Source organism: Streptopelia decaocto, assembly GCF_964273445.1.
Source record: "Streptopelia decaocto genome assembly, chromosome: 6".
NCBI classification, from domain to species: Eukaryota; Metazoa; Chordata; class Aves; order Columbiformes; family Columbidae; genus Streptopelia; species Streptopelia decaocto.
This window is the reverse complement of record NC_138660.1, coordinates 67,420,902-67,439,724: the sequence shown is the minus strand read 5'-3', so window position 1 is coordinate 67,439,724 and position 18,823 is coordinate 67,420,902. Positions and strand designations below refer to the sequence as shown.

At 50.5% G+C, this 18,823-nt stretch overlaps 1 protein-coding gene across 1 annotated transcript in view; it reads right to left on the bottom strand.

Moving 5' to 3' along the window:
- Window positions 1-9,232, bottom strand: part of KCNJ3 (potassium inwardly rectifying channel subfamily J member 3) — a gene marked incomplete at both ends in the record, with an annotated part of 46,475 nt that extends 37,243 nt beyond the window's left edge. Inside the window, 2 exons of the mRNA XM_082056382.1 lie at window positions 4,073-4,289; window positions 8,555-9,232. Of these exons, the coding sequence (XP_081912508.1) occupies window positions 4,073-4,289; window positions 8,555-9,232 (895 nt within the window). The remainder of the gene's footprint in view (window positions 1-4,072; window positions 4,290-8,554) is intronic.
- Window positions 9,233-18,823: the final 9,591 nt, after the last annotated feature.

Genomic DNA, 18,823 nt, shown 5'->3' with positions numbered 1-18,823 from the left:
TGCTGTGTCCTGGTTAGGAAAGGGAGGTGGGTTCTCAGCCTTGTTACCCCCGCGGGGTCTGGTGGGGACAGGACACCCCAGTTCTCTTCCCTCCCTCCCCACTTTCCATGGGGGATCATCTGAACAACCTAACAGCTGTAATTAAGGAGGGTAAGGAGAGCAGAAAGAAATGTTTACACTTCCCAGAAATTAAAATTTCAGTGACGAGGCAGTAAATTAACTTAATCAAGTTGGGAGGCATCTATGAGAAATCATTTTTATATGATTTAATGAGAGGAGGCATCAGAAATGGTGATTTTAATCAGCCAAGTGGGATTTATAAGCAAGAAGATCCTGCTTAAACAACTAATTAGACTTCTCCAAAAAATCTTCGCTGTCCCTGCAGACAGTCAAAACAAGATTTATTGTATATATTTACCGATTCCCTAAATCCCTTGGTTACATTGCATATCTAAAGTCAACTGATTAAAGCAGAAAACAAAGTTAAAGAAAAAGAAGTCTCTTCATAAGCACCTGCTGGAGGAAACCGAGCAGCTCTAGGTCCCCATCAAAAGACAGAGCTGAACCAAACCAAATGCTATTAGGACTCCTAAATCCCTATTTATTGTGAATACAAGGGCTATATTAGAGTGAGAAATACTCAATACACACTAATACTTTTTATGATTTGTATAATAAGACACTTGCACCCTGGCCTGCACCAGGCAGCGATACTGGAGGACAGGAATGGGAATAACACGGGAAATGGCAAAGTCAGATGATTTGCCCCAAATCCGCCCCACTGATCCTTCCAGTGACCTGAGTTCTCTCTTATTTCTCCTTTGTTGAACCAGAAGCCTGCACTTATTTTTTAACAGGTATTTCTGCCTCATTCAGTCCCAAATTAAATGCCACTTTTGTCATGTCAGTACGAACAGCAAACGAGAAGTGCTAGAGTATTCCATGCAATAAACATTTCATTATTTATTATTATCTAATTTGTGAGGCCGGGACCAGCAGATCTCCACAGGACCTGGGGGAGGCATGTGAGGAACCCGCTTCTTTACAAAGGATGCTGCAGATGCGAACGCAGTTTCACAGCGCTCTTCAGGCAGACGCAGAGAATAATTCACTTGAAAAACAAACCAGGAGTGTGGGCTGAAAGCACCAGCTCTCCCTCTAAACTCTGCAACTTGAAAACTTTGATGAATATCAAAGCCTTTTCTGTTAAATATGCTACAAATTACCAGCAGTGAAGACTCAGGGTAGGACCCTCCTGCAGCGGTTCAGGGCAAGGACGGGCAGGGGGAGCAAACAGCGTGGGTAGGAAAACTATCTCCATGGTAGTGATGCTCTTCGAGTCATTTCACAAAAATAAACAACAAAAAAAGGAAAATAAGACAGCAGCTTTAGAAAATTGGCTGTAAAATTGGCTGTATTTTAAGGTTGCTTGATGACTGCGTACAGAAGCCGCGCTATATGTTATATCAGCTCCTCTGGAGCGCTTCTCAAGCTGGGGACGTGGCACAGAAGCCAAGCGGCACAGCCAGCGCTGGGGGACACGTCCCCACCAGGAATGGTGACAGACGAGTGGGATGAACAGTTTGCACAGGGGAACACGCGAGCTGGGGTCCGGTTTTACACTCAGAATACAGCCGGCAGGCGGGGGCTCCCAGGAGATGCCCTGGAAGGGACACACGTCGCTTCCCCACTTCAGCTTGGCTCCTGGACCTCTTGCCTTTGCAAAGAAACCAGATGCCAAGACTTCATCATTACACAGATTCATCTATATTAATTGTGCTCCAGCACTGAAACACAGCCTTCCGAGTTTCAAAATCCAATTCAATTTAATGATAAAAAAACTACCATGACTTTTTTCCAACAGTAATTGATAGGAGGGTAACAGATAGCTGCCACAAAGGCAGCTTTCTAGGCTTGGAAAGGTAGGAAATATCTACTATATTTTACCCCCGGGATGCAAGAGAAACCCATCCTAAGACAGCACTCAGCCCTGTGACATCCCCGCTCCCATCATCACTCTCCAGCCACACGCAATCAGCATTCATTGCAAAAGCCTTTTCAAACATACGACCTACACACTGACCTTCTGAGACAAGACCAAAAAAAAGCGCATCATTTTTACACCTAGCCAAAACCAGCACCCTGCTTTCCAAACACCTGCAGGTTAGTGATGTTCTTCCCACGCCAGCTGACATTTAAGACCCGTATCGCAGTTCTGACACGATGTACGCGGCGCCACGAGCGCCGGTGATGTCCTGCACCCAGGAGGAAGAAAGCACAGACCGAGTCTCCTACCCGCTTTATCTACAAAGCATCCAACAGAGCAAGCTGCAAATTATGTTATAATATTTCTAACAATCCCCTTCAAATCACTGCATCTGTTCTGGGGTGGCTGTGGGGTGTCAGATGCACAGTGTAAGCTGAGATAGCCTAGGTGGAATATTTCTGCAATGTATTATTTCCGCAAAGAGAAGAAACCCGTTATTTTGTAGCACATGTCCTAGGAGGGATGAGGTTGTCTCCCGACCTTCAGCCTGCCCAGCTCCAGCGCTCACACCTCCGAACTCCTCACACACTGCCTCTGAATTAAATCCCCTTTACCTTAGCAGAGCTACACATCCCACATTAAACTCGCCCAACTTCCTTGCTATATAACGTACATTTGTAAGCACAAATCGTTTGTGTCACAGGTTACTGTGTGTTCCCAGAGCCAGACCTCTGTCTTGCCAAGTGTGTTTTGGCTTTTAGGTGAATAACAGGGGAGGTAGAATCTGTACTAAAGACTCCGCTGGAAAGCAGAAACTGCAGAATTTGCTGGAAGAGCACCTGGATAGAGACATGGGGCCTGACCTCCTGCAAGTTTTAGACCTACCAAGTGTCAATCTCATAAAGCAAGGGCATCCTTCAGATGAGATTGCCCCTTCCCACGCCTCTGGTCTTGTTTCCCTTACTTGAGCCAGGCTCAGCAAAAACTACCTGCTGGAAACCAACAGTGCTGCAGCTTAGAGTAGTTTGGGGTTTATTTCCCAGCCCCGGCGGCACCTCCACCTTCGTATTTACCTTCTCTCAGCACCCCTGGCCCGGTTCTCCTCCCACCCAGCTCTGTGCTCCCCTCCTCTCTCATCTACTCACATTTTTAAAACCCTTTCATCCCTCCATGTTTTATCAAGATAGAGCACAGTTTGCTCTATTTTACCCAATATTCATCTCATCTTATAAAACTAGGTCACAAAATTTGCAAGCTTAAGTGAGTTAGGCTTTCCAGATCCAAAAAACACCACCTTCTTTTTTTCATTCTGTGTATAATGCCTAAGCCTGAAATATTTACAAAACAACCTCAGAAGTCTACAAACACACCACTTTGTTTTCAAATTCCAATGAGCTATTTACAAAATTCCTTTTCTTCAATCATTTGTGTTTTAAAACAGTTCTACTAGGGGGGAAAACAGCACAGCCCGGAGTCCTCTGGTCTGCATGTCAGCCCTGAAACCCTGACACGAGCCAGCTATGCTAACAGCAGGGAGTTTCTCTTGGAATATCAGGGATCATTTCTTGAGCATCACGGATGATTCACTCCCCTCCATGAGTACCAGGTACCAGAACATCACAGCCCGAGGCTCTGGAGGTCACCCCTGCGCTGGCAAAGCCGCCCAGCACAGAAACGCAGGAACACTGGCACACGGACCAGAAAAAACCATCACGATATTGTGAGTATCCCCAGCAGCCTGGGAAGCCAAGCGAGGGCTGCGGGAGCATCTGCCGGGGCTGCAGCATCGCTGCCGGTGATGCACAACGAGCACAGCCCCACCTGCATCCCCACACGGCCCAGCATCCCTGACGGAGACCTCTCGGCCCCGATGGCACATCACCTTGGTAACAGACACATCGCCAAAAATCACTCCAGCAGTTGCACTTTGTAGGAAAATACGACTCGGGCTGGCTCAAAGTATTTGCAGAATTTGACCGTGTCGTTGGATTGAAGGGCAAACAGAAGCACCTGACTTTTCAAAGGTGGGTGATAAGACCCGCTGGGTGACATCTGCTTCGCAGAACATTGGCTTTCTCTACTCACCCGTGGTTTCCACGATGCCCTCCAGGATGACGACGATCTCGAACTGCTCCGTCTGCATGCTGCGCTGGGACAGGTCGTAGAAGGGGCTCTTGGCGTCAATCACGTGGCAGATGGTGAGCGGGGACACGAGGAAAAGCTGGTCGGCCCCTGTGCTGAAGCCCACGTCCAGCTCCAGCTGATCCAGGGGGAGGAACTCGCCCTCCGGGGTCTGGCGGGACTGGGAGAGACAGAGAGATGGTCACTGGAGCGGCCATCACTGAGGCATCCCGACAGCACGAGACAAATCCTGCTCCAGCCACCTGGCCATGAAACGGCTGGAAGCCCAGCACTGGCCACACAGAATAGGGATGAATTATTTCTAGCACACGTCTTACTGAAACACAGGAGCACTGGTGGGACACCAGCCACAGGCGTGAAGGATGGCTCTGCCACCGAGCCACAGCATCACCCCCAGGAGGAGATGAATCATAGAATCATCTTGGTTGGAAAAGACCCACAAGATCATTGAGTCCAACCACAGTTAGTGCCAACACTGGCACTGCCCCATGTCCTGAGAACCTCATGTCCGTCTGTCCAGCCCTCCAGGGATGGTGACTCCAGCACCGCCCTGGGCAGCCTGTTCCAATGCCCCACAGCCCTTTGGGGAAGAAATTGTTCCCCAGATCCAACCTCAACCTCCCCTGGGCAACTTGAGGCCGTTTCCTCTGCTCCTGGTGCTTGTTCCTGGGGAGCAGAGCCCGACCCCCCCTGGCTCCAAGCTCCTTTCAGGCAGTCGCAGAGCACGCACACCCAGCTCTGCACACCCAGCCCTTGCACACCCAGCCCTTGCACACCCAGCCCTTGCATACGCAGTGTGCCCAGAGCTGTGTACCCAACCAGGGTCCCTGCTGGGGGCTCAGACAAGGGGACACCTCCCCTTGAGGTACCCAAAACCTCACCAAATCCACGCTGTGACTCAGCAACTGCAGACAAGGGCTCACAACCACCTCCAGCGTCCCTCCCATGAGGAATTGTCCATTAATTTATTACAAAAAAGGGTTAGTAGTTGCTTTTGCCATAAGAGAGATCCCCAGCGCTGCCTCACAACAACCCAATCAGCCCCAAACCAGCTGAGCACACAGCTCCCCGGGGACGTTTTCAGGACGGTTTGGCCCTTTTGCCCTAAGCAGCCCAGAGAAGGGGACTCGGTCACTGCTTCAGTTAGAGCCGCCCGCTAAGACACGAGAAACCCCAATTTAACAGCTCTAGAACAAGTCTGTACAATCACAGCCGGAGCCAAAGCCCCAAACTCCGCGCTCGTGGCCCCACTGCAAGCGGTGCTGGGCATCCCCGCTCCATAACACTGCAATCCCTGCCCAACGCTCCCTCCCCAGCTTTCATTCCCATTTCTCATTCCTTCTCCCCACATGATGAATAGGCAGGAATAGAACATTATACCCCTTTCTGGTCATTATTTTTATTATAGAATTTTCCATTATTTACTATTCAGATCTTTAAAAAGAAGATTTGCAAACTGCTGTATCCATCAGCCGCTACGTGAGACGCGTTTCCATCGTCCCCTACATTTTCAACGGATGTTAAACTTCCCATATTGAGCAACACCACTGACTTGCAATAAGATTATTTTTTCACGGGAAAACAACCATGCTTACAGGAAAAAGTGACATTTTCCTGACTTTTCCTCTGTTTCCATTTCCCTCATGATGCGAGGGGTGCGGGAACGGCCAAACCCCTGCACGGGGTCGCAGCGCTTGGGAGCCGAAAAGCAAAAGGCAGCAGACAGAGCGAAACCGGATTACGCGCCTCGCTTAGGATTTGGTTTCTATTTTTAGAGTTTCCCCTGAAGGGTGGCTGGGTTTGAAGGAGATCTCATCCCCCAAAAAACAATCGTGTGTTTCGCTGCCCTGAAGTTCCGCGCTGAGAAACGCTTTAATTTTGGGGTGTGAAGATTCAGGTTTATCACACCTGCCTCTGCTACCCCGTCCCAGCACACCCCACGCAGTTTGAGACAGAGACATCGGAGCCAAGAAACATCTAGAGCACATCTGCATAAATCTGCCTGCGGGGCTTTGTTTGTTCTTTCTTCAGAGAGAAGTCTACTTTTCAGCAAAACCGACAAAAACACAAGCAAAGCACCCACTAACACTCAGAAGCAGGGCAAGAGGCAGCTCTGGGGAGGGAATTGCTTCCACCAGGCATCCCACACCCGAGAATACTGTGGTTAAAACCAGAGGAGCAGCTGCTGGGGGGCCGTGGGCTGTAACCTCGGCTATTTGAGTCAATGCATTTGTCAGAAGAAACGGCTCTTCTGACTCAGTGCAATGTAGGGAGGGAAGTACAGGGCTCCTCTGTTTCACTCAAGTTCTTTACAGCCCTGGAGATTCACATAAAAGGTGAATATTATAGTGATTGTGTCTTTGCACTAACTTGCCACTTCTAAGGCTTTGTATTTGTTTTTTTCCTCCAGTATAGTCTAAGGTTAACATGGAAAAAAATATATTAAAAACAGTGGACTGGGGGTTTCCAATTGTACATAGAACGTGCAAGCAGAACAACCTCTTACCAAAAAAGAATCATTTCAGCAGAAAAATCTGTGAGCAGCCCTACACTTAACTCTGCCCACCCCGTTTTGCAATAATCCTGCAATGAAGGTTCTATGCAAACCAAAGCAGAAAAAACAAAGCAGCATTTCCCCCCTGCTCAAGCAAGGCAGGCAGCTGAAGAGATCGCTCGCCCCACTGCAATCCTTTTGCTTTTTGTCTTTTTCCCTGTTTTTCGTGGCCAAGAGGCCTGGCCATGCCCTGCTGCCCCCAGCAGCAAACGGATGCACCCTGCAGAGACATTTGGTTGGGGACGCACGCAGCCAGCTACTGTATCCCCAGAAAAGCCCCATTTGAGCCCATTATTGCCCTTCTCCATCTCTCCACATTTCCAAGTGCCCGTGTGCAGAGCTCCTGCAGGCCAGGCAGCGCTGGATACACGGGGCCACGCACAATGTGCATGTTGGACACACCTGCAAAACCTTCACCCCTGGGCTCCGTCCCTGACGTCACACAGCAGGACACACGCCAGCGATGAGGAACACACACCCTGTCACGCATTTCAAGTGCGGGAAATCTCGTGCAGCCACACTGAAGCTTCACGCTCCAACTTCTAAAATTCCCCTTGCGGCACCTCTGGATACAGAAAGGGGCCAATTTCAAAATTTGTAATGGAAATGACTCACTGTGATTCTTTAATGCCATTAAAGAGCTGCGCTAATTGTGACAGTCCGACCTCCCCCCAGGTCGGGATGGCTTTGTCAGCTGGAGGGGTCACAGCGGTGCCCTCTAAAGACGGGATGATTACTTACCAGGCTAATTGCATGTCATCCCATGTACCCATCTAAACTCCTGACCCGAGGAAACAACCAGCGATAGCTCACACCGGGAAAAGCCTCACTGAGGTTCCAGCTGATTATTTAAAACAGAAGGGGAACAGACGCCTCCAGGTTGGCTGCAGCAGGAGCATCTGCCCCGATGTCGGTCCCCAGCTGCAGTGACCACCCGGGCACGGCGGGAAGGAGAGAAAGGAAATCACAGAGACTCTTTAAATTCCTCTTTCCCCAGTGTATAGGGTGCGGTGGGGGTCCCGCAGTCCCCCCAACTCAGCAACGATCCCGCCTGCAAAACCCCCGTCGGAACCACGTCTTTGGGCCAAAACGCGACAACTCCAGAAGCCTCGGAGCAACGTGCACTTGTGCTTCGCCAGCTCCCGGCGCCACAGACGAGAGATGAGCATCCCTGCCTGGGGGCACCCGGGGGGAGAAAGCCGGGCAGCCTGCTCTCTGGGGTCCCCCCTGAGGTAAAGGGGTCCCCACGTGTCCCTGCGAGCGCCCCCAGCCCTGCCAGCCAAAGAAACCCACAGGATGTTCTGCATGCGTCAAGCGTCACCCAAGCCGTCCCCTGCCACCCACTCTGTTTATTTCATCTCCCCTATGAATATGCAGCCGCTGTAGCGAGTCTCAAACAAATACTCAATTTTCCCTGGACAGACGGGGCTATGAGCACGATTTTTCAATGTCTAACCCAGGCATTCTGCTTTCCATGAAGTTCATGCACCACATAAATAAAGTTCTGCCTGACTGGACTCACCATTGCATGGAAGCCAAGAAATACACCAGAAAGGCAAACAGCTTTCTTTTAAAATCCACACCAAGGAATTTGAGCTACCAAGTATTCACTTGTCAGAGAGATCTAGCATTTTATAGAAATACATAAATATGCATGTAAAGCCGGTGATGAATCCTACCAGGCTGCCGGTAAATCACACAGCTGTGAGTAAATCTGGTGCCTGATGGCTGAGCTTGAAGAGCATCACAGTGACACGGAGGCATTGGCAGCCCCAGGGCAGCGCGGAGTTGGGGACGTGGATGGAGACAGTGGGATGTCCCCAAGGGACCGGTGGTGGCCGCAGGACAAGCGTGGAAGGCACCGCACCTACCTTGAGCAGCTTGCAGCGGATCTGCGCCGAGACCATGTGGCTGTTGCGGAGGTTGCCCACCCTGAACATGAGGGTGAGCTTGCCGTCCCGCATGGAGATGGCGGCGTGCTCGCTGAACATCAGCGTCTCGGCCCTCTTCTTGGGCTGGGACATCTTGATGAACATGCAGCCGATGAGGAACGCGTCCACGATGGAGCCCAGGATGGACTGGAAGAGGAAGAGGATGATGCCCTCGGGGCATTTGTCGGTGATGTAGCGGTAGCCGTAGCCGATGGTGGCCTCAGTCTCTATGAAGAAGAGGAAGGCAGAGGGGAAGTTGTAGACGTTGGCCACGCAGGGGGTGTAGCTGTCGTCGTGCGCCTTGTTGAGGTCCCCCCGCATGTAGGCAATGACCCACCACATGGAGGCCATGAAGAGCCAGGCCACGGTGTAGGTGAGGATGAAGATGAAGAGGTTCCAGCGCCACTTGAGGTCCACCAGCGTGGTGAAGAGGTCCGAGAGGTACCGGCTGGTCTCTCCGCCCAGGTTCCCGTGCTGCACGTTGCACCGCCCGTTCTTGTCCACGAAGCGCTGCCGCTTCCCCCGCGGGGCGGCCCGGGGCGGGGGCAGCCCCCCCCCGCTGGCCGAGGTGCTCACCACCTGGTACTCGTCCCCCAGCTTCCTCCGCAGCGCCGACATGCTCCGCGCTGCTCCGCGCCGCCCCGCGCAGCGCACAGCCCGGCCCGGCGCCGCCGCTCTGCGGGCGCGGAGCCTCCGCTCTGCGCGGCCGCCACCCACGCGGAGCCGGCGGCAGGGGCGGCGCGGCCCCGGGTAGGGCACCCCCCGCCTCCGCTCCGCCCCCGCGCACCGCCCCGCGCACCGCCCCGCGCACCGCCCCGCGCACCGCCCCGCGCACCGCCCCGCGCACCGCCCCGCGCACCGCCCTCTGCGCACCGCCCCGCGCACCGCCCTCTGCGCACCGCCCCGCGCACCGCCCCGCGCACCGCCCTCTGCGCACCGCCCCGCGCACCGCCCCGCGCACCGCTCCCTGCGCGCCCCACCGCGCTCCGCTCTGTCCCCGCGCACCGCCCTACCCGCACCCCTCCGCTCCCCGATCCGCACCGACCCGCGCACCGCCGCGCCACTCCGCCCCCCGCGCTCCGCACCGCGCTCCGCCCCCCTGCGCACTGCCCTGCGCACCGCCCCGCGCCCTCCGCATCCTCAGTGCCTTCCTCACCTCCATCACCTTCCTCACCCCCATCATCCTCCCCACGGCCGCGCTCCCCCCATCTCCCTCCGCGCCTCTTCCTCCCCCGCGCGGTGTGTCCCACCCGGTCCCCGCGGAACCTGCCGGGAGGGGAAGGGGCCACCCCGGCTCCGTCGTGTTTTGTCTTATTTTTTGCACCCTTCAGTCCCATCCCTTCCCGCGGTGACTGGCAGAAAACCGCAAAGAGCAGCAAGAAGGACGAGGAAGAGCCCTCGTCAGCAGAGACCATTAACGGGCTTCGAAATATATGTTAGTAAGAGCAAAATATCTGCCAACTGAACTGCGGGAATAATACACAGGAGTCTCAAAAATGTTGTTGATGTGTTTGTGGAAAAGCTGGGCGATCTAAGGAAACATTTTCCACATTTGGTATTTCTGGATTACGTGGTCAAGGTAACTAGGATAGAGGGTTTTAAAAAATAGTGGATTTGCATATTTCTCAATTGCTAATAACCATTTTTAATAACTCTGCAAATAGTGGGTAAGTTTCAAAAGAGGTTTTAGGTAAAGAGCAGAAGAAAAACAAACTCCCGTGTTTGACAAGGGTAAATGAGACACTTACAGACTTTCCCGTGGGCGACAATCACAGGCAAAAAAACCAAATAGCCGACCGGTAATTATCTGTGAGGCATCAAAGGAGGTTCATCAGCTCAGGTTTATGGAAAATAAGTGTTTTAAAAATAACCTGCTCTGCTTTTTGCTCGGAGGAGCAGCCGGATGGCACAGACCCGGACCCAGGGCTGAGAAACTTGGGTAGAAGTCAAAAAAAATGATGTTGTGATCAGAAAGTCTCACGCGATGGACATTTGCAGACAAAAGCAAAGCAGAAGCAGGACCGGGAACGTATCATTATCGCTGTACTTGGCAATTACACGAGTGCAAATGGGATTTTGTGTCCAGTCCTCACAGCCATCGTTCCAAAAAGATGCGAATGAGAGATTCTGGAGAGCGGCCACCGGAGGATGAGAGACGGGGAAACAGCAGCAAGAACCTACAAGCCAGGCTGGGGAGAGTCAGCCCAAAAATACATACAGCCCAACAAGTACATATGTTCAAACCCAGAGAAAAAAAAGAAAATAATAATAACAATAACAATAATAATAATAATAAAAACAACAGCAACCAAACTGGAAATTGTATCTAGGATATGGGGGATGCTTGGCCTCTGGGGATTTTAAAGTTATTTTAAAAATAATAAAAGACAAAGGGACAATCTAGTTCAGAGACGACAGAACTGAAGCCGCCCCGGTGACATGGGGATGTCACCGGCGCTCAGCAGCATCTACCTGGTGTGTCTGGAAAGGCTGCGCTCTGAGGAGGCTTAGAATAATGCGGTTAAAACCTTGGATTTCAAGGGGGTTTTGGAAAATCACCTTGCAGAAATGCCAGACGAGAATTTCTATGGGCAATAACTGGATGTTGGGTGGTTTCGCTTGCCCGGGTATCCGAGCTGCCAGCTCCCCAGGACACGTGGGCTTTGCGGCTCCCTCTGAACGAGCAGTTGCATAACAATATTTTTAAAACTCAGCTAATGAGGCTAAGGGGAAAATCCCCCATTAGTGTGTGGCATGGGAAGAGGGCCCAGGCGCTGGGCAGCTGCTCGGTCCCTTCTGCACCTCATTCTAAACCTGAGCTCAGCAGCCGGGACAGCCGGCCTCACCACAAGGGAGGACTGGGATGTCCATCATCCTCGTTACTGTCCGGCTGTTTGTAACACACTAATTAGTCTGGCTCTCTCTCACAATAACTTTAATAAAGTTTTATAACAGCTTATGCAGAGCTAACAATGTTTTCCCACCCGGTATTTTTCTCTAGCAATCCGTGCTGCCCTTGTTGTTCCCTGGCAATGTTTCCATTTGCTGCCGAGAAGCCGATTGTGTTCTCTCCTTTCGGTGTGTCCCGCTGGTTCTCTGAAGGGACAGCGCACTGAGAGGGTGCGCAGAGAAAACCTGCATCATCAGCTGTTAGTCATGTTATAAAGCAAAACCAAACCTCATTTTCTAAGCATTATCACTTCACCTTCTTCCGCATTAGTTTCCTAGGACTTTCCCTACCGCCGCATTTATGTCTCAGATTTTTTTTGTTGTTGCAAAATGAATTTACTTTTACCAAAATGAGTCCTAACTTTGCTATTTTCTGTTCACATGCTTAATCTCTCAAGTCCCCTGCCTTGCTTTTCCTTCTGCAATGGCTGATGTCTGATAATTTTCCCCCGCAATTAATACAAATGCTACCAGGACCCTCCAGCCTCTCTGGTTTCCCCTCTCCTGCACTCAGGGGTTTCTGTTCTCCCCCAGCCCGGCCTCTCCCGCCTCTTCTCTCCCGTCTGTAGACTACAAGTAGGCAAAGATGTTATATTATTAATCACAATGTTATGGTTACAGAATTACAGCAGTCTAAGGGAAGCTATTTCCTTCTGATTACTGAAATTAAAATCAAAATTATTATTGCTTTTGGGGAGACAAGCTGATTGACAATGTTCTTGTTCTGTCATCTGCAGTGAGGTAAGGAAATAACACGAGTGGAAAAGAAAATGATAGGCATCAAAAAAATGTCTTACATCATAGGAATGATCTTGGTGACAAGAACACTCTGCTCTACAAAATGCCCTGGAAAGTTGTTTCTCCCAGGCGGGAGCCCAAAAATGATGAAGTCCCTGGTAATTTAATTAAAGCTGTAGCTGCAGGTCAGGGTGAAAACACCCAGGAACTGCATCTTAGCCTCCGTTTCCTCCTGATGTCCGTGATGCTCTTCACTTCATGGCTGCAGATTTAGGAAGAAAAGCCCAGAACACTCTCTTCCCCACACAACCACAAGCTGACGGGTATTTTCTGCAGTAATGAGGTGTGCCTGGCTGGGAACTGTCCTGCCGCCAGGGCGGGAGGCGGCAGCGCTGCCTGGCAGGGGCACCAAACGCTTATTTGGATGCAAAGCCACTCAGGAAACCCATGTGGGGATTTCCAATTCAAATTCAAATTGAGATGCTGAATGTTCTTGGGTTGCAGAACAGAAAATTCCACCGTGAATCATCAAATTAGTTCAAAAGCAAATGCACACCCAAATGAGGAGGTACCCACTGTGCAGTTGGCTGAGTTTCTGCCTTGCCCTTCCCGAGCATCACTACAGCTGCAGGCATTGCCCGCCGCTGTAGCACATCTCAGCCCCAGCACATCTCTGTCCCCAGCACATCTCAGCCCCAGCACATCTCTGCCCCAGCACATCTCAGCCCCAGCACATCTCAGCCCCAGCACATCTCAGCCCCAGCACATCTCAGCCCCAGCACATCTCTGCCCCAGCACATCTCAGCCCCCAGCACATCTCAGCCCCAGCACATCTCTGCCCCAGCACATCTCTGCCCCAGCACATCTCAGCCCCAGCACATCTCTGCCCCAGCACATCTCAGCCCCCAGCACATCTCAGCCCCCAGCACATCTCAGCCCCAGCACATCTCTGCCCCAGCACATCTCTGCCCCAGCACATCTCAGCCCCAGCACATCTCTGCCCCAGCACATCTCAGCCCCCAGCACATCTCAGCCCCAGCACATCGCAGCCCCAGCACATCTCAGCCCCCAGCACATCTCTGCCCCAGCACATCTCTGCCCCAGCACATCTCTGCCCCAGCACATCTCAGCCCCAGCACATCTCAGCCCCAGCACATCTCTGCCCCAGCACATCTCTGCCCCAGCACATCGCAGCCCCAGCACATCGCAGCCCCAGTACATCTCAGCCCCAGCACATCTCTGTCCTCAGCACATCTCAGCCCCAGCACATCTCTGCCCCAGCACATCTCAGCCCCAGCACATCGCAGCCCCAGCACATCGCAGCCCCAGCACATCGCAGCCCCAGCACAACCCACCCGAAAATCAAATCCACAAGCACAAAAGCTGACTAGATCCAGAGAAACGCACCTAAAATAGACACACAGGAGATGGCCCCAGACGCCTGGCGGCAGGGGCAGCGTTGTGCATCTGTGCTTTGAACTCATGGATTTGGTTCCTTTTTTGCAGGAAGCACTGGGTAAATTTAAAAAAAATAATAATTAAAAAAAAGGTGAAAGAGGATGTCCAACATAAGCACAAGGACTTAGAAGGAGAAGGATGGGGACAGACTTTCTAGCAGGGCATGTTGTGACAGGACAAGGGGTGATGGTTTAAACTAAAGGAGGGAGATTCAGGCCAGACATGAGGAAGGAATTGTTGTCCTGAGGGTGGTGAGAGCCTGGCCCAGGTTGGCCAGAGAGGTGGTGGCTGAACCATCCCTGGAGACATCCCAGGCCAGGCTGGACGGGGCTCTGAGCAACCTGAGCTGGTGAAGATGTCCCTGCTCATGGCAGGGGGGGCACTGGGGGGGCTGGGAAGGTCCTTCAACCCAAACCATCTGTGATTCTATGAAATATTAGAGTTGCCTACCCGGGAAGACCCTTCTGGATGGTGATGTCCAACTTACCCATACAGTCATGGTCACACCGTCCTCGTCACGGTTATCTAAATGTTTGGTATCTCTGAAGGCTGAAAACGAAAACTGGAAGTGAAGCTTTGACCCCTTTGAAGCGCAAGGCCACTGACTGCAGCCAGCGAGGGTGACCGGACATGCAGGAGATGAGCGTTGCTGCTTCTTAAAGAGCTCTGGGAAGGGGCAGTATCCTAAAATATAAATCACAACTGATGTTAATTCATTATTTGTTACACGGTTTGTTTGCAGAGTCAGGGAGTCCTTCCAGGGCCTCGGCAGAGCCCCCGCCGCCCCCACCACCTGCAGCGCTTCCAGACTCGTGGAATTCTGCTGATTTCAGTGCATCTACTGCTGATTTATGTCCTACTAATTTATAGCAACATCGGGCTTCAAAACTTTGAGCTGTCAAATGCAAATGGCCACAAACATTATATCTCCCCCCCTGCTATTCTGAAGCTAACGTCAGTTTTACGATTACTGGTAAAACCTGGAAAATCCAGAATGCCTTACATTCAACTTTCCAAAAACTTTGCCAAATGAAAGGTTTTTTCTGCGGAGCGCAGGGTGCGGGACACGACGGCTGCTGTGGCCTTCGCATCCCGCTCGGCTCTGGTTTACTGCCCGAATCTTCCTTTTTGGCCAACAGAAGTGGATGGTGAGCGGATGGGACGGGGTTTTTTCCCCATCTGTGCTGCTTTCATGCTTCATTTTTTCATTTTCTCTGCTTTAATGATCAATGCCAATTTGCTGCTTTGTTCTCCTGAGGTCACATGTAGACTGATACCCAAATGGGAGAAATAAAATTAAAATGGAGTGTTTCTTCACATGCCAACATTCCCACCCTGTGGGGCTGCTCACAGGCTATTGGGGAAGCTAAATATATATATATATGAGTTCAGTAACAACGGGGGAAATTCAATGAAGATCCATCCATCCCACCTCCAGCCGCTGCTCCAGTGGATGCTCTATCAGCATTTTGAATAATTGTTGCTAAATCCCATTTTCCCTGCCCCTCTCTGCGTATGAGCACTGACCCCAGCAGAGCTCATTCCTGACTCCAAACAGTTCAGCGCAGAAGTGGTGCCAGAACAACCCTCCCCGAGGAATCGGATGGAATTGCTCTGGCAAAGCGCTGCACTGGGTGTACACACGCTAATTACCAGACAGCATTAGGAAATCCATCTTTCTCCCAGCGCACTGCGCTTGACCTCCCTCGTAAAGCCAAGATACAAGTCGCCGGTGGAATTCTGACAGCAATCATGGTTTCTGAAATGTTTTCCTCCCTGTAAAAAGGGCCGTGTCTGTCGTGCAAGTTCTTGAAAAGCTGCAGCCGGTGTCTCCGCCAAGACTGGGGCTCGAGGCTGGACCAGAGAACATTCAGCACCCAGCGGCTGCAGCGGGTTCCAGGCCGACCCACTGATGAGGAAGATAGAAGCGAAGTTATTAAATCTATAGACAATAGCACATGTTGAGGCGGTGTGAGAAAAGTGAGGACAAAACTAGAATTTAAAATGCTTTGACAAACGGAAAAAATAATTTAGAATTGTAAAAATAAGTGCAATTCAGTAAGAAGAAATTCAAGGTACCAGACCCAAGGAGGAATAAGCACCTTCAAATCAAGAGTGCAAGGGAAGAGTGACTACAATAGTCCCATAAACGAAAGCAAGCACGGCATATACTTACAACTAACTCAGGTTTAGGGCAATAGTTCACCAAGATGCACAGGTAAAGCTGGGAAGTTATAGAATAATATGGCTGTGTTCATCAGAAGATGAAATCAATCTCTATTTCAGACAAAGAGTTAAAGCAGAAATGCAGCAAACATCTTTCTACAGAGAATAAATGGCTATTAGCTGGAGATAAGCACTCACGCAGTCTCTAAATTTCCCATCTGTGCCATTAGCAAACTAGCATTTTCCCCACTTTTCCTATAAACCGAGTGTAAATCATGACAATAAAATGCCATTGCTATCAGAAGTGGTTACTGGGGCTGGAAAACATTTTCCCTCCTGTGGGTTGATGGGCAGGGGCTGCAGCTCAGCAGAGAGCCCCCACCTCCCCGCTCCATAAATAAAGCCCTGCTCGGCACCCACAGGGACAGTCCCACCAGCACATAAACAGGAATCCCATTTATTTTCATCTTGCTTTATTCCCTCTCCATCATAAAGAAGGTCCCAAAGATGGGACTCGGCTGGATGGGGACCCACCCATGGGGGGCTGCTCCCCCCATGTCCCCACCAGCCTCGGTACCCTCTGCTGAGCATCATCCCCCGGCCATGGCTGGAAACAGCTCTGTGTTCAGCCCTTTTATCTCCCATGGAGAAAACAAGTCCTGTCAACGGCACAAAAAATAGAGGAAATATCTTAGTAAAGAAAGACCTGGGGTTTCCTCAGGGAAAAAAGCCCCCAGAAGAAACCAAAAATCCCCCAACCAACCAAAAAAAACCCCAAAACCCAACAAAAACCCCTCTGGAGGTTGTTCTTTCCCCGCTCCAAAGATGTGATGATGAGTAAAGAAAATTAAAAGTATTTTAGTATTTTGACCTGAAGAGGTCAGGCGGTTGGACCAGATCGGCATTGTAGGTCCCTTCCAACTGAACTATTTATTCTATTCTATTCTATTCTATTCTATTCTATTCTATTCTATTCTATTCTATTCTATTCTATTCTATTCTATTCTATTCTATTCTATTCTATTCTATTCTATTCTATTCTATTCTATTCTATTCTATTCTATTCTATTCTATTCTATCCCATCCCATCCCATCCCATCCCATCCCATCCCATCCCACCCCATCCCTATTTCTATTTCTATTTCTATTTCTATTTCTATTTCTATTTCTATTTCTATTTCTATTTCTATTTCTATTTCTATTTCTATTTCTATTTCTATTTTTGTTTCCTGGTTTCGGTGTGAAGACGAGCATCCTTGAGGAGCCCCCGCGATGCAGGGAAGCCCACAGACACTGAGACAGAGAGACAGGGATGGGACCCCTGGGACAAAATCAATGCAAAGTGCAAATAAAGAAATAGCGTGAGAAGGTGGTAAGGGGATCTCTGCTCCTGGGGGGCGCGGGAGCCCCGAGCAGTGTGGTAGTAGTCACTACACTGTGTATTTTTCTTCCAGTAAATTAGTTTTAATTAAAGAATCCTCCTGTCTGCTTTGTATGGTACTCATCCCTGGAGTGAATGAGGGAGGTCTGCCCCATCCCAGTATTTTGGCGTGTCTGGCCTTCTTCGTTCACCAAACCTTGAAAAAAATACCAAACCCTTTAATTAAATCAACAGACTGCAGTGAAGGCAAGAATGGAAAAAATACCTTGTTCCAGTATCAGAGCAGAAGCTCTTCCAGTGAAGCAAAAGGAAGGGGGAAAGCAAAGACAAACTGCGCAGCATTAAAAGAGGTTGGCAGCTACAGCTGTTCATTATTTTTATATTTTTTTAAAAATGTGATCCACTTCCACATCAGCACCATCAGCAGCAGCCTTCCCCTGCACTGCTCCCTTCGTCTCAGACTCTGGAAGGTTAATTTGTATTCTGCTGTTCACCCAACGTCCTATTGCTGCCTATTGCAAAGCTTTTGCTTTTAATGCCAGGTCGAGATGCGTCCACCCTGGCAGTTAAAGAAGCGATCACAGCCTAACAAAGAGGGCTGTGCCTTCCTCCAGAACATTAAATTAATGGCTACAGCATACGGCACTGCTGGGTAATGAATCAGGGAGCCCCAAAGCAGGATTTGCTTGTCTCCGTGTAACAGCATCGCTGGGAGCACCGGGGGCAGTAACCGCCTGGAATTATCCCTGGGGCTCGACCCACGGGCAGGATGGCTGAGGGACCACAGACTGAATAGTAAACCTCTAATATAAGCTAAATTAGGTCACGCAATGAACAGCCGTGTGTGTAAAAAAGAAGGGGTACATAGCCTTGGTTTGCTTGAGATTAAAGATTATTGGGATATTTTAAAGCCATACTAAGAAAAGTGTATTATAAGAGCTCATGTTCCATTAAAAGGAGCTGATAAGAAAGATGGGGACAGACTTTTCAGCAGGGCCTGTTGTGATAGGACAAGGGGTGATGGTTTAAACTAAAGAAGGGAGATTCAGGCTGGACATGGGGAAGGAATTGTTGCCCTGGGGGTGGTGAGAGCCTGGCCCAGGTTGGCCAGAGAGGTGGTGGCTGAACCATCCCTGGAGACATCCCAGGCCAGGCTGGACGGGGCTCTGAGCACCCTGAGCTGGTGAAGATGTCCCTGCTCATGGCAGGGGGGGCGCTGGGGGAGCTGGGGAGGTCCCTTCAACCCAAACCATCTGTGATTCCATGAGATAACAGCACCAGACTGTGGTCACTGTTATTTCCCCCCTTTCTCTGGTTCCTCCTGTTCTGCTGGGGCTGCTGGTCCTGCTCTCCCTCTCAACCCTCCCACCACTCGTATTAAACTTTGCACGACACAGTGGGGACATTTGACAGAGCAAAAAGATTCGCACAGGCTAAAAGAAAGAAAAAAGCATGTGTGTGTTTCCAGCTCTTCCTTCATAAATGTTTTCTCAAAGTTTCAGTGCCAGAGAGTCAAC